Source organism: Chelonia mydas, chromosome 26, assembly GCF_015237465.2.
Source record: "Chelonia mydas isolate rCheMyd1 chromosome 26, rCheMyd1.pri.v2, whole genome shotgun sequence".
In the NCBI taxonomy this organism is placed as follows: domain Eukaryota; kingdom Metazoa; phylum Chordata; order Testudines; family Cheloniidae; genus Chelonia; species Chelonia mydas.
In genome coordinates, this window is record NC_057859.1 from 13,100,427 (window position 1) to 13,114,711 (window position 14,285).

Here is a 14,285-nt window from a genome sequence, read left to right on the forward strand (position 1 = left end):
GGCTCTTTTTGACCCCTCTGATTTATCGACATCCTTGAGCTGTTGACACCAGGACAGGAGACAGGCTATTCCCTTTGTCCTAGTCACAAGTGACTGGAATCCCATCTACTCCAACTCCAGATTCCGCTGTTTATTCAGCCAATGAATCTCAGTAGCCTTTTAAGTTTTTGGCTACAGCATCACATTGGGAGCGCTTGATCAGCAGATTATCCACCACAACCCAAATCGGTCATCAGCAGGGCCTGACTAGACACCCCAATCTTAGCTCATCCTTTGACCCACATTCCCCTCACCAATAGAGTTCTAGGAAGTTGAGGGCTTAGCTTGGCATCTCTAGCTCAACATGAACACCTAGTAAAGGTGTGATCCAGGTAACCCTTAGCAGCATGGCAGCTTTCCAATGTTCGTTCCAACAGAAAAGAGCTTCCACATCTCCTGACCCCAGGGCTGCTGCTTTCTCACAAGCCTTCTGCTATTTGGGCATTTTTCTTAAAGCCCCAGCTCCTGGAGCCATGTGATTGAGAGAATCTCAGCTTTCATTTTAAAAACATTTCTGGCCTTGTGGTTATGGAGACAAGCTTGCGAACAAAACTCAAGCACTCCCTAAAAAGCTCAAAACGAGAGAAAGCACATTAAAAACAGAGCTTGGATGCTTCTAATGATCTCAGGGGCCCGGTCTTAGGATTTTTGAACACTGGGAGTGGCAGGACCTCCCACGATGCCACACAACTCCAAGCCCCCTCATCTCTCTACTGCAGCCACCCCACTACCAACATATACCCCTGCCCTTGCAGGCTCTCCGCTGGCCAGGCTGAGTACTCCTAACAGAGACAGGCTACATAAGGAATGCAGCCCAGAACTCAGCAGTAGGTCAGAGTGGGTTGTAGACCTCAGGAGTTCTCCCCTGCTCTGCTTCCTCATTAGCCCCCAAATCCTCCCTTATCTCACTCTACCAACCATAGCCCCGTCCCTCCCCAGAGCTGGCTGCATTTGAGCATTAACCACTCAGAAACAAGCTACAATTAAATTAGTGAATTAGCATCCTCAAGTTAGATCACACACAGGAGCTGAGGGTTCAGTTTCCGACCCGGTCTAATTTGCTAGATGACTTTAGGGAAAGCCATTTAAAGCCAGCCTCGGCTCCCTGACTCATAGGGGCACCGTGAGGTTTAACAAAGGTTTGCAAAGCACTTTGTTATAATACTCTGCATGTGTCTCTTCCAAGAATTGCGAACTCCCAGGGCCACCCAAGGCAAAACGCAATAGAAAAATTAAACCCAGTGAGCGAGCACATCTGCTTCAGGCAAGCAGTGAGGCAGATGGTCTCATCCAAGAGCAGAAACTGGAGCAGATTTCAAATCGCTTCTGAAGAAGGGTCCTACCATGAAAGCCATCCCCTCAGCTTGAGTCATGGGGGGAATAAAACTTTCAGACAGTGACTGGACTGAAAGACTAGGGTCTAAATTGTCAAAGCCACCTAGTGATTTTAGATGCCTGAGGACCGCCCCCCCCCAAGGGGCCCAACTTTTAGAAAGGGCTGAGAATTGATCCTCTGACAAGTCAGGCATCTATAAGGGGTCTCAAGTGGCACAACAACAAAAAATAAAAAAATTGAAGTGTTTAAGTTGGGCACTATAGAGAAGTTTAAAAGGCCGCTGTTCCCTCTGGATTCCAGTTAGAGAACTGAGCTGGTTTGCATTAAGCAGGCTTAATTTTGATCCTATGGTAGGGATCAGACCAGGGCTGTGTGTTGCCCCAATTGTAAAGAGTCTTAAAAGTTAATTGAGTTTCCATCACCCTCCTGCTATTGATCAGTATCGATGTTCTGGCCAGCTGCAGTTTGAGAGGACATAGCTCTCCCTGGTAACAGAGGGGATTGGCAGGTGATAGAACGAGACTTATGGCACTGAGCCTGGGTCAGCACCCACCTGTTCTTGCAGGTTAATAACTTATTAACATGGGTCCCTGGCACTGCCCTGGCCTGGGGACTCTCAGCAGTATAAGGAAAAGCTACTACGTGCTTTAGAGCCAGATTCCTAAGGCCTATCGTGTGCAAGGATTCAGACGCACTGTGGCTCTAGGGCCTGGCCCAAACCCCAATGCGTTCAATGGAAAGACACCCATGGGACTTCGCTGGGTTTTGGATCAGGCCTTCATGGCACATAATCACACCTCTGTCTAGTGGTTGGTCCCAGCAACCAACCATCTCCCAGCTCAAGGGGAGACCTTCTGCTCAAGGGGGAGCAGCGGCTGCTTTTGGCTGTCAAAAGGCCCGGGTTCAATTCTAATTGATGACCAGCATGTGTACACGAGGGTTGCCAACTTTCTAACTGCACAAAACCAGACACCCCTGCCCTGCCCTCTGGTCAGCACTGGGCATTTGGCAAATCACAGAAAGGACATTTGATTCGGGCTGGAGTGGTGGGAGCTTGATGCTGTCTGAAAACAAGCCTCTGAGAGACTAACTGCAGACACCCAGAACAGAGTCACCCAGAGTTAGGGTATGTCTGTGTCAGGAGCAATGGAAGCCCCCTAAAAGTGGGGGACCACTGGGGCCCAAACCAGGGCCCCTCCCCCTTCCCCGAGGCCCCACCCCCACTTACTCCTCTCTGACAACCTCCCCTGTTGCTCATCTTTCCACTTTTTACTGACTGTAAGGGCAGAGCCCTCCCCCTTTTAAAAATGATGGGGCCATGGCCCCTGGGCCCCCCTGGTCTGTGCCACCTTAACACCATAGAGTGGGCACTTCTTACACTGGAAAAACCTCATCAACCTAGCTAACACACCTCTCCAGCTGGAGATCACCCTCGCTACGTCGACACTGGGGGTTAGGTCGACCTAACTCAGTCATGCAGGGTGTGAATTTTTTTTAAAAAGCCAGGTAGCTAGGTTGATCTAATGTTTAAAGACCAGACTGAGGGACCACTCTTAACAGCCTTGGTGCTAGAGATCCCGGACTTGATTCAGTCCCAGTGTCTGTAAAGTTGTGACTAGGTGCTCTGAACTTTGGGAATGCTCAGATCTGGCCCCCAAGCTTAGAGGCTCTGGCCCCCTCTCTAATTAGGGCAGCAGATAGCCAGCTGGGAATGGCAGTGCAAATGCTAACTCTTAGCACAAAGAGAGTGCTTTGTTGAGCATCTCTGAAGAGCGAGGTGTTCCTGAAAAGAGCAAACGCAGAGCTGTTTTGCTGATGCTGAGAAACAAATCCTGGGAAGGATCTATGGGGATTTAAGACTTTGCAGAATCACAAACATCTTTAGATGTCTTTGAAAAATCAGATGCAATGGAAAGGGTTTGTACCTCGGAGCATGTGGGAGAACTGCCACCTCCACGTGCGATTGGCTGATTCAGACACTTCTTGCGATCAGGACCTCCAGTGCCCCAGCTGGGTCACGGCTAGAGGAACAAAATTCACCTGCAAAGGCAAAGAAAACATGGTGTGAGCTGCACAGGAAGGATGGGGCATTTAGGGGTCACGAGGAAGCAGAAGTGAGTCCCAGCCAGTCATAAATATAAAGGGAAGGGTAAACATCTTTAAATCCCTCCTGGTCAGAGGAAAAACCCTTTCACCTATAAAGGGTTAAGAAGCTAAGAACCTCGCTGGCACCTGACCAAAATGACCAATGAGGAGACAAGATACTTTCAAAGCTGGAGGGGGGGAAAACAAAGGGTCCCCTCTGTGTGATGCTTTTGCCAGGACCAGAGCAGGAATGCAGGTCAGAACTGTAAAGAGTTAGTAAGCAATCTAGTTAGATACGCTTTAGATTCGGTTTTGTTTAAATGGCTGATAAAATAAGTTGTGCTGAATGGAATGGATATTCCTGTTTGTGTCTTTTTGTCACTTAAGGTTTTGCCTAGAGGGATTCTCTATGGTTTGAATCTGATTACCCTGTAAGGTATTTACCATCCTGATTTTACAGAGGTGATTCTCTTACTTTTTCTTTAATTAAAATTCTTTAAGAACTGGATTTTTTTTCCCCATTGTTCTTAAGATTCAAGGGTTTGGGTCGGTGTTCACCTATGCAAATTGGTGAGGATTTTTAATCAAGCCTTCCCCAGGAAAGGGGGTGTAGGGCTTGGGGGGATTTTGGGGGGAAAGGTTTCCAAGTGGGCTCTTTCCCTGTTCTTTGTGTAACACTTTGGTGGTGGCAGCTGTTAACCTAATCTGATAAGAATAAGCTTTGGGGGTCTTTCATGCAGGTCCCCACGTCTGTACCCTAGAGTTCAGAGTGGGGAAGGAATCTTGACACGGCCATACCAGTACGGTGGGGTGTCAGGTACAGATGCTGAACTTGCCACAAGATTTGGGGTGCTTAAAGCTGGACCCAGTGTAGGTTACTCTAGCCCAGAACATCCCAGGCTCAAGCAAAAAAATATAACAGGAGGGGGGTCCTGGGGGACAAACTCAGAAGGGCTCCCCCTATTCCTTCTGTTGGGAGAGTGAGGATCTCTGGCACAGCTAGTGTGGCACCCCCACCCCCGGGGCCCACAGAGCTCAGATCCACTGGAGACCTGGTGCCTCTACACCAAGCTCTCAAGTGTCTCTGGCCCCCTGGCAAGCCAGCTCCAGAGTTATGCGGCCTGGGGTTCTCCTACCTGCCGCTGCCCCGGCAGGCTCCTTAATGGTGTTCCCCAGTGCTGAGGGGATTCCAGGAGGCTAAGTACAGCCTCGGGCTGTACTCCTTTTCAATGTATTCCCCAGGAGGATGCCACGGCCCTATGACCCACCCCCTACACTTGCATGGGCCAAACAGGGCTATCTGCAAGCTGGGGAGTAGGGGAGGGGAGGATGGTGCTCCCGAGTCAGCTAAGTCCCCCTTCCACATTGCCTGGGGCAGGTCCAAACACAGAAGGTTCCAAGGCATGTGACTCAACAGAACACTGTTTGCACCACTGATAAGAAAATCTCCATTAGCAGTATAGGGCTCATGACACACAGCTGAACAGTTCTGGTTCCAAGCAGTGCAGTCACACACACACACACTCCACTCTGTGTTGGGCACAGAGCCCACTTGTTATTGAACTGTGATGTGCCTACAAGGCACCATCAGGCTGCCTGGGCAGAGATTCTGGTTCCCAAGATTAATTGCTAGAAAAGCAGCAGATTCTCTGCTTGGAAAGAGAAGGAAACAGGCCTTCTGGAGGGCTGAATCCTCTGACTGTATCCCACCTTCAGTTTCACACCCAAGCCACGAGGAAACACTATTGATCCTCCAAAGAGCAATACAATTTAGCAACAAGAGAACCTAACTGCAACAAAAGGGGAGAAAACTTGAGGCTTGCCGGAAACACCCCTGAAATATTCATGTCTGGAAGATTTCTCATGCAAAGGAAAAATCGCAGTTTGCAACAGACACAGAGCTCTCAAAACACTTGGCAAAGGCAATCACGTATCATCCCTATTTGACATAAGGAAACAGTGGCATGACTAGGATCTGAGTTCAAGACTATGGAAGAGCCATGGTCATGGAAGTGTCAGCATTTCTGGGGCACTAGATGGGGGCAAGCTTCTTCTTGAGCCATGTAGCTTGGCTGATGTACATTTTACATGTCAACCAGCTCTTTAAAAACTTGCATCAGCATAGCTGTGAGGGTCAGAGGTGTGCGAAAAACCACGCCCTGGTGACACAACTATGCCAAAAGACTCCCAGTGTAGACACAGCTAGGGAAGTAGAACAGGGCTTCTGTTGGTGTAGCCCAGAACAGATGTGGGGGGGGCATGCAGGGTCACATGCTGCCACTCCCACCCCTGATTTCTGACACGGTTTGCTAGCCAGACCCCCTCCCTTGTGCTCAGCTCCTGGAGCTGGTGAGCTGCAGTTGTGGGGAGAAGCAACAAACAGCTAGGAGCTGCAGGGAGGGGTTGTTGAGGGTAAGAAGGGGGACACGCCTGGGTGGGGGCATGACTCAAACTGTTCTGGGAGAACCTTTATATTGCACCCCACCCCTGCACTATCAGCAGGTACCAGTCATCTCTGGCATAGCCATTGTCTTTCAAGGGAGGTGTTGATCCTACACGGCAGAACTCCAGTCATCATATGCAGTGTCTACACTAGGGACTATCCTGACATAGGCTCTGTAGCCCAGTCAGCCAGAGCCTGTCAGGAACAAGGATATGCGGTCTGATCAGGTCCATGTAGCCCAGTACCCCAGTGCTGGGCAGAGGCCAGAAGCAGACGCCCCAGTAGGTCAGATTTTCCACACAGGCTCAATCCCCAGTAGCTGCCAGGGTTCTCCAGGAGACTGTCCTCCTGTGAAAGTCTGACCATTATGGAGTAACCTACTACCCATGGGAGAGGTTCCTCCCCAACTCCTCCACCCATTATCTGTACCCTCTCTCCTCTAACAAACTGCCTCATATTTGAAAACCAAGACTAGAGCAGGTCCTCAAAACCTAGACAAGGGGAGCATAAGAAGCAGGCTAATTTGATTCTCTGGTCTCTGCTGTCTGGGAGAGCAAAGCTGCCTAGGAAAAACGGGAAATTACCTGCAAAGATAATGACATTTCACAGCTCCCAGACATCAGGGATGTTACTTAGGTCAAACCCAAGGAGCTATTACTGTGCTGTTTAACTGTGCTTGCAGGGGTGGGAAGAGAGAACTCAAAGCCCACTCGCTGGAGGGGGCTTGGCTTTAGGAGCAAAGCCGCAGTTATTCTGAGACTGGATCAGAGCCACCTCCACTCCATTTGCAGCTGCCAGGGCCCGATCAGGCCTCTGCAGACAGAAATAGAGTGAGTCACTGAACTTTTAGCACCAACCTTTTGCTGCACTGCTCTTACTCGGGCTCGGCTGATATGCTGCTTGAGGGCACGACTGGTTGTTTTAGACCTAATGGCATTAGGTAGGCACGATCGTTTAAGAGACAAAGGTAAAAGTGCTGCCACAGAGAAGTTCACCACTGGCTCGTCTTTGCGAGCGGGGCAGTGACTCGAAAAGGGGCTATTTTAATATCTAGGTAGCTCTAGCTGGAGATTAAGTCATTTTACAAAGGTGGTCAGTACAATTACCCCTCATTTTATACATGGGGAAACTGAGGCACAGGGCAGACTGACCTTGTAAAGTTCCAACAGACAAGTAGCATCCACATCTCCCATATTCCAGTCCAGTGCTCTTTCCACTAGGTCACACAGCCTTTTAAACTTGGGATCCTTCCTCTGCCACCCCTGCTACCAGCAGAGTTCATTGTGGTCGCATGCTGTGTACACCTTGCCATTCGCTGATCCTTTTAGAGACCAGATGGGTTAGATAGATGCTCTGAGCCTCAGTCTCTGCTCACTTGCACCAGTGTAACTCCACTGATTAACTCTAGCAAGAGGAGAATCAGGCCCCCTGCATGTACCAGTGTTTGGCCAGGTTATGACAAGGTGACTATGTTAGAGGCTTCCATTGAGAACAGAGTTTTTGGGTACAGCACTGTAAGACCTGCCACCACGCGTCACCACCAGGGTTTGAATTTGCACCTTCCTGTGCTGACGGCACAAGTCTCTGCCACACGAGCTAGAGGTGCGAGTCCTCTAGCTGGTAGCAGTTATAGGCTAGTCTCCTTCACCAGCTAATATAGGGGAATGCAGAACACATTAGAGAGGAAGGATGGTTAAAAGCCTGGACTGAGTCTCTGGAAATCTAAATTTAATCCCCAGCTCTGCAATTGGCTCAATGTGTGATTTTGAGCAAGTCACTTAATCCAGTCAACATAAGGATAATACTTCCTGTCTCCCATCTTATGTCCTGACTAGTTTAGGCTCTTCAGGGCAGGGCTTGTCTCACTGTCTTTGTACAGCACCTAGCACAATGGGGCACTTGCTGTAAAACCGTACTGCCTTAAAACTGATAACCTAGAGGATTCAAATTCTAATCCATTTTCAACTAGGGTTGCCAGGTGTCTTATTCTGGACTGGAAGGCCCAGTCGAAAAGGGACCCTGGCAGCTCTGGTCAGCACTGCTGACTGTGTTGTTAAAAGTCCAGTCAGTGGCCCAGTGGGGCTAAGACAGGCTCCCTGCCTGCCCCTGCTCCGTGCCGCTCCCTGGAAGGAGCCAGCATGTCTAGCCCCTAGTTGCAGAGGTGATCAGGGAAGCTCTGTGTGCTTTCCCTGCCCCCAGTGCCGGCTCCACAGCTCCCTTTGGCCAGGAACCACGGCCAATGGGAGCACTGTCTGCAGATGTGGGCAGCGCGCATGATGCAGAGCCACCAGGCCGTGCCTCTGCCTAGGGACCACACATGCCGGCCGCTTCTTGGAGCAGTGCAGAACCAGGGCAGGGAGGCAGCCTGCCTTAGCCCCGCTGTGGCACCAACTGGGAGCTGCCTGAGGTAAGTGCTGCCTAGCCAGAGCCTGCACCTTGAGCCCTGCCCACCCCACCCCCACACCCCCTAACTCCCTCCCAAACCCTGCACCCCAAACCAGCTGCCCCAGGTCAGAACCCCCTCCCACACCTCAACCCCCTACTCCTGCCCAGAGCCTGCACTCTGCACCCTAACCCCCTGCCCCAGCCCCGAGCCCCCTCCTGCACTCCCAACCCCTCATCCCCACCCCAACTGGAGCCTGCTCCCACTCCAAACCCCTTAGCCACAGCCTGGAGCCCCCTCCTGCACCTCAAACACCTCATCCCCAGACCCACCTCAAAGCCTGCACCCTCTGCCCCAGCCCAGAGCCCCCTCCTCTCTGGCCTCACCCCAGAGCCTGCACCTCAACCCCCTGCCCCAGCCCAGTGAAACTGACTGAGGGTGGAGGAGAGCGAGCAATGGAGGGAAGGGGTGGGGCCTTGGGGAAGGGTGTTCAGTTTTGCGCAATTAGAAAACTGACAACCCTATTCAACTCCTTCCCTCATTTCTTCTGTACAAGTTAATTAAGACTGAAGTCATTTTACGAGAAATCAACCAACAAAAACATTTGGTCTCTTAACAAGATTAACGAGTCCAGGAGTTCACAAGAGTAATAAAATCATTGCCATTCGATTGGTGACCGGTCTGTCAGTGATTATCTTATCTTCAGAAAGGTGAACGGAGAAGCTTTTTACTAGGGAAATCAGCTTGAGCCACAAAGAGTAAGTGGCCATCTGGACCGGACATTTTCTACTTCTGCAAAAGGAGTCGGGTTGTTTGGATCTGGGGACTTGGATCTGACTAGAGCAGGCAGAACAGAATTTTATTTTTTTTTTAAATCCCAGAGAAGCTTCAAGATTGGAATTTTTTTTCAGCCTGAACTGGGGCACATTGTTGGTTTCAATGTTGACCCTTGAATTTTAAAACAAAAGTATAAAATAAGGGGGCATCTGAAAAGAAAGTCATTTACAAAGCCAACCCCTTTTTGTTCTAAAAAGTCCGAAGAAACATGTTGAAAGCATCAAGACATCCTGGGGTTTACTTTTTCCCCCTACACAAAATTTTGTCAAACCCAACGTGATTTTGCAGAACATGTCCATCATGTCAAAATGGTATATCCAGACCAAAAATATTCTCAACCACCTCTAGTTCTGATCCGCCTGCCAAGATCTGGCATAAGCGGGGTCATATACACCTAGAAACCTGGTTCTCAACCAGGGGTATGTATGCATACCCTTGGGGGTACACAGAAGTCCTCCAGGGCATACATCATCTCAGCTACCTATTTGCCAAGTTCAACAGGCTACATAAAAAACACTAGTGAATTCAGTACAAACTAAACTGTAATAGACAAAATGAGAAGGTAAGCAATTTTTCAGTAATAGTGTGCTGTGCCACGTCTGTATTTTTAGGTCTGATTTTTGTAAGCAAGTCATTTTTAAGTGAGGAGAAACTTGGAGGTACGCAAGACAAATCAGACTCCTGAAGGGGGTACAGTCGTCTGGAAAGGCCGAGAGCCACAGACCTAGAACAAAGCAGCATGGAGAGAATTTCACGCCACACAGGCTGTGTCCAGATAGTGAATGCTTTTTCCCTCTAGCGAAGGGAGAGGAATTAGCCCAAAGGTCCCATTTCTACCCTTCACTGGGTCTATCCTTAGTGTCCGTCCACTCGCATGCCACAGTGAACCGATACTTCTGTCTGATGCTTCTTTTGGCTCCATATGCCAGCTGCCTCTATCCCAACTGACTGATGTGGTTTCTGGCTCAGGCACAGAACCAACCATGGACATCCTGGTATTTTGCTATGGGATTTCAGTGGCTCGGACAACTCCTAGATAACTCTAGATAACCCTCTCGGTAACCAGTTCAAATCTAGCCCAGTTTGACAGCACTTAGCACACTGGGGCTAAGGCAGGCTGCCTCCTGGGGACGGGAATGCAGTTCATTTAGTGCCACCGATCTCCCATACGGATCTTCAGCAGAACCTGCTCCACATGGAGCAGAAGAGGCAGCCAGCTCTCAGGTGGGGAGCCCGGTCTCAGAGGTTATGTAGTGAACATCTCAGGACCCATAGGAGCAGCCTAAGTGGCGCCCATCACAAGCTCTGGGCAGCCCTCTACCTCATAGCTCGTGGGCTGTCCTGGTTTCCAGCACAGCTGCTACTAGGGGAAGGTGGGGGGAGCAGCTGCCTTCCCCCATTCATACTGCCACCTTCTGTAATCGGAGAGCTAGGGCTGATTCAGCCAGTGGCTGCAAACACAGTTGCCACCTTATTCCCTTCCGGCCAGAGGATCCCATCCCACCCTGTCCCAGGACCGCAGGGGGCACAGCCTGGTGTGCGCTGCTCGGCGCCTCAGAGGGGCTCACGCTGTCTCCCTTCGCTGGAGTGAGATCAACGATTCCCCTCCCCTTCCTGGTTAATCGGAAGCCTCCATCCAGAATTCCCTCATCTCTAGGGCTCTACCAAATTCACGGCCATGAAAAACACATCACGGACCATGAAATCTGGTCTTGTGTGTGCTTTTACGCCATACTGTAGAGATTTCACAGGGGAGACCAGTGTTTCTCAAATTGGGGTCCTGACCCAAAAGGGAGTTGCAGGAGGGGCTGCAAAGTTATTTAGGGGGGGGAGGTCATGGTATTCGCCTCTTACTTCTGCGCTGACTTCAGAGCGAGGCGGCCAGAGAGCCAAGCACCCAGCTCTGAAGGCAGCACCCCACAAGCAGCAGCACTGAAGTAAGGGGGGCGATACCGTACCCTGCCACCCTTACTTCTGCACTGCTGCTGGCGGTGGCTCTGCCTTCAGAGCTGGGCTCCCGGCCGGCAGCCACCGCTCTCCAGCTCTGAAGGGAGCACTGCATCGGGCAGAACTGCAGAAGCAAGGGTAGCAGGACTGCAACCCCCCCCTGCAATAACCTTGCAACTCCCCCACACCCACCTCTTTTTTGGGTCAGGGCCCTTACAATTACAACACTGACATTTCGGAGTTAAACAGCTGAAAGCATGAAATTTATGATTTATACAATTCTATGGCTGTGAAATTGACCAAAATGGTCCATGAAGTTGGTAGAGCCCCACTTATCTCCCTCCACACACACCAACTCCAAACACCCCAGAGTCCCCATCTCATCCCAGCTGGAGAGCTGAACCCCCACACTACCTAGAGGCTGGGGGAGTCCCAATTGCCCTGCATCATGCCCTTATGGACACTACAGCAAACACAGAAGGGGGGATGCTCTGCACCCCCTTGGCCCTGGGGTAGCTAATCACACAGGCTGCAGAGAATCACAGAGACCTGGGACCAGAGAGCCAACATGGGTCTGAACCAGCCCTACTTAGAGGGGGCGGTACAGCCCTTAGCTTCTGGCCCCCTGCCAGCCAGCGTAGAAAATACCTTCCACTGCCTAGCCCTGCACCTGGGGGCTGTTGGCAGAGGCCAAGGTACCCCAGCCTTGCCCCACTTGCTCATCTAGGAGCTCGAGGAATTTGGATGCTCTCCTAGAGTTCCTGGAAACCTGAGGTCACAGGCTGCTTACTGGCTTCCTCCAGCCCCCAGCACTCTGCTCTCAGAGAGCGCATTGCTGTCCCTGGTGCTCTTTTACTGAGCTCTCTGGAGCTTGGGGATCTAGGTTTTCCCATACATGCTTCCTAAGCTGCAGAAGACAGTCACCTGCTATTACAATAGCATCCAAAGGCCACTCAGGACCCCATTGCACAGTTGATCCCTGCCCCAAAGATGCTATAACTTACAGACTGACAACAGGGGACACAAGAAGAGCTACACATACGATACTCAGGGCCAGACAAAGACTGAGGCACTATAGGCCCTTGCTTAAGGCCCTAGCTCCTGGAGTCACGTGACAGCATTAGAAACTCAGCAGCGGTTTTAAAAAAATAGGGCTCTAGCCCTCACAGTTGGGAGAGGAGCATGAAAACGGGACTCAGCAATAACCCACCTCGTTACATCTGCTTGAGTCTGCAGGGAGCCCAAAACAACAGCGCAGAGAGGGGCAAACTGCCCCCCACAGCTCACTGGGGAGAGGTTCCCAGGCCCAGTGCTCAGAGAGGGCCCCACTGACGCTGCCCAAGAGACTATTGTGTGCAGTAGGAGGTCAAGAGTACAGAAAGCCCAGCCCACCCACACAGGAATAGCTAGGAAAAGTTGGGGGGAGAGCAACACCCCACAATCTTAAGGGAGGGAGGGGCCCCTGCTGCTCCCAAGGAGGGGGACCCCTTGTCACTCCAAGGCAGAGCACTCCTCCCCACCCACAAGCTGGCAGTCCTGGCCCAGCACTAATAGAAGCAGGGGGATGCTATAGCCCTGGGCCCCGAGTTCAGCAACAGCCTGCAAACCAAATACTTCAGCCCAGCCCAGGAGCCTGCCAAAATATCCACTGACATCAGTGAAACCTTCCATGCCTAGTGCCCTCTGAGCCCAGAGCAAGGCCAGCAACTGCCAGGGACTAGGAACACATACCCGATCTTCTCCTAGGAAGCAGGGGCCATTCAGTTGTCTCAGGGAAAAGCTAGGCAGCCCAACCTCTCCTTTTGATATTCCCTCCTAACGGCTGATCATCTCCAGCTGGGCTCCACCTGGCTGGGGCAGGGAGAGGATTTTAACCCTTTCCCCATCAGACTTCAGCACAGGCTAGCGACCAGGGTGTGTTTCCAGGCTCCGCAGTTGGTGGGTGGGTAGGTACAGAGGCAGCGAGCCCACCCTGCCACATCTGCATTGCTTTCCTATCGTTCCCAGGCTAGCTATCTCAAAGCTGGCACAGCGACACCCACCCGAGCTGCATTCACACCTTGGTTTGCCGTGTAGACATAGCCTCAGTGGTGAGGCGATCTCCCAGCCTGGCCCCTGGATCCTCACCCATCTCCATCGCCTCTCACCATTACACATCCTGGCCGCTGCAAGGCCCAGAATGGAGCTGAGACTCAGCCCAGCCTATGGCTAACCTCGAGGGGCCCTGTGTGCCCTAGGCTCCGTGCAATTGAGCTGTGCCAGTCAGCCCCAGCCCCCAGGGGGCTGCCTGGGGGTTCGTACTCCGGGGTTATCATTTCTTGGACAGAGCTGTGTTTTTGAAACGGCCAAATCTCTGAGCACTAGGCTTGTTACAGGAGATTGGGGCGGGGGAAGCTATGGGAAGTGGGCACAAAGGCACTGAAGATAGGCTGGAAAAGTCAGACAACAGAATAATGATCTCTATCCCCCCCTTCCTGCCCCCCATGCATCTCCTGGCCTCTCCCACCAGCCCCTGATAACCGCTGGTGTTACCTCCTAATGATGGGGTCATTTTATTGAGCTGATCCACCTGTTTGCTACTAAAAATTTACTCTGAATTTCGCCCTGTTTTCTGTTGGCAAATTCTCCACTGTCAGATTTTGACTTATTACTGTTACAAAGGATTTGCTGGTTACACTGTACAATTGGTCAACTAAGTCACATGCTATTGTTTCTGCACCCTGATTGCATGGCATACACTATATTTATATATTTAAAGGGAGTGGGGGGCTCCATAGCCGGTTTTGTAATTTATCTTTGAATGTTAATGTTTGTAACTCTTCAGGTGCCCTGTCAGCCGAGTGAGAAAAAGAGTTTTTTTCAAAATGTGACGGGTTCGGTCACAGAGACCCTCTTGGGACTATCACCTGATGTGCTGGAATTACCTCTGAGCCCATTTTCCCTCCAGCTTGGGACTCCAGAGCCCTGCCTTGCTGAGCCAGACATACCAGCCTTCTGCAACACAGACCCAGGGTCTGAACCAAGCCCCCAAAGCTGCAGACTTAACTGAAAACCACTCAGTAGGTCACCTATCTCCAACACCCAGACAGCCGGTTCCCAATGGGATCCAAACTCCAAATAAATCCGTTTTACTCTGTATAAAGCTTATACAGGGCAAACTCATAAATTGTCCACCCTCTCTAACACTGATAGAGAGATATGCCCAGCTGTTTGCT

At 51.0% G+C, this 14,285-nt stretch overlaps 1 protein-coding gene across 4 annotated transcripts in view; it reads right to left on the reverse strand.

Moving 5' to 3' along the window:
• The window catches only part of GPAT2 (glycerol-3-phosphate acyltransferase 2, mitochondrial), a 170,802-nt gene that overhangs the window by 106,225 nt on the left and 50,292 nt on the right, over positions 1–14,285 (reverse strand). For 2 of the 4 annotated variants that reach the window (XM_037886292.2, XM_043536524.1), the window contains exons 1-2: positions 12,802–12,850; positions 3,301–3,415 (exon numbers count right to left, since the gene is read on the reverse strand). In XM_037886292.2, coding sequence (XP_037742220.1) covers positions 3,301–3,310 — 10 coding nt within the window. In that variant the 5' untranslated portion in view covers positions 3,311–3,415; positions 12,802–12,850. Of the gene's footprint in view, positions 1–3,300; positions 3,416–12,801; positions 12,851–14,285 lie in introns of those variants that run through there. The other 2 variants (XR_005223443.2, XM_043536521.1) reach the window with 1 other exon arrangement.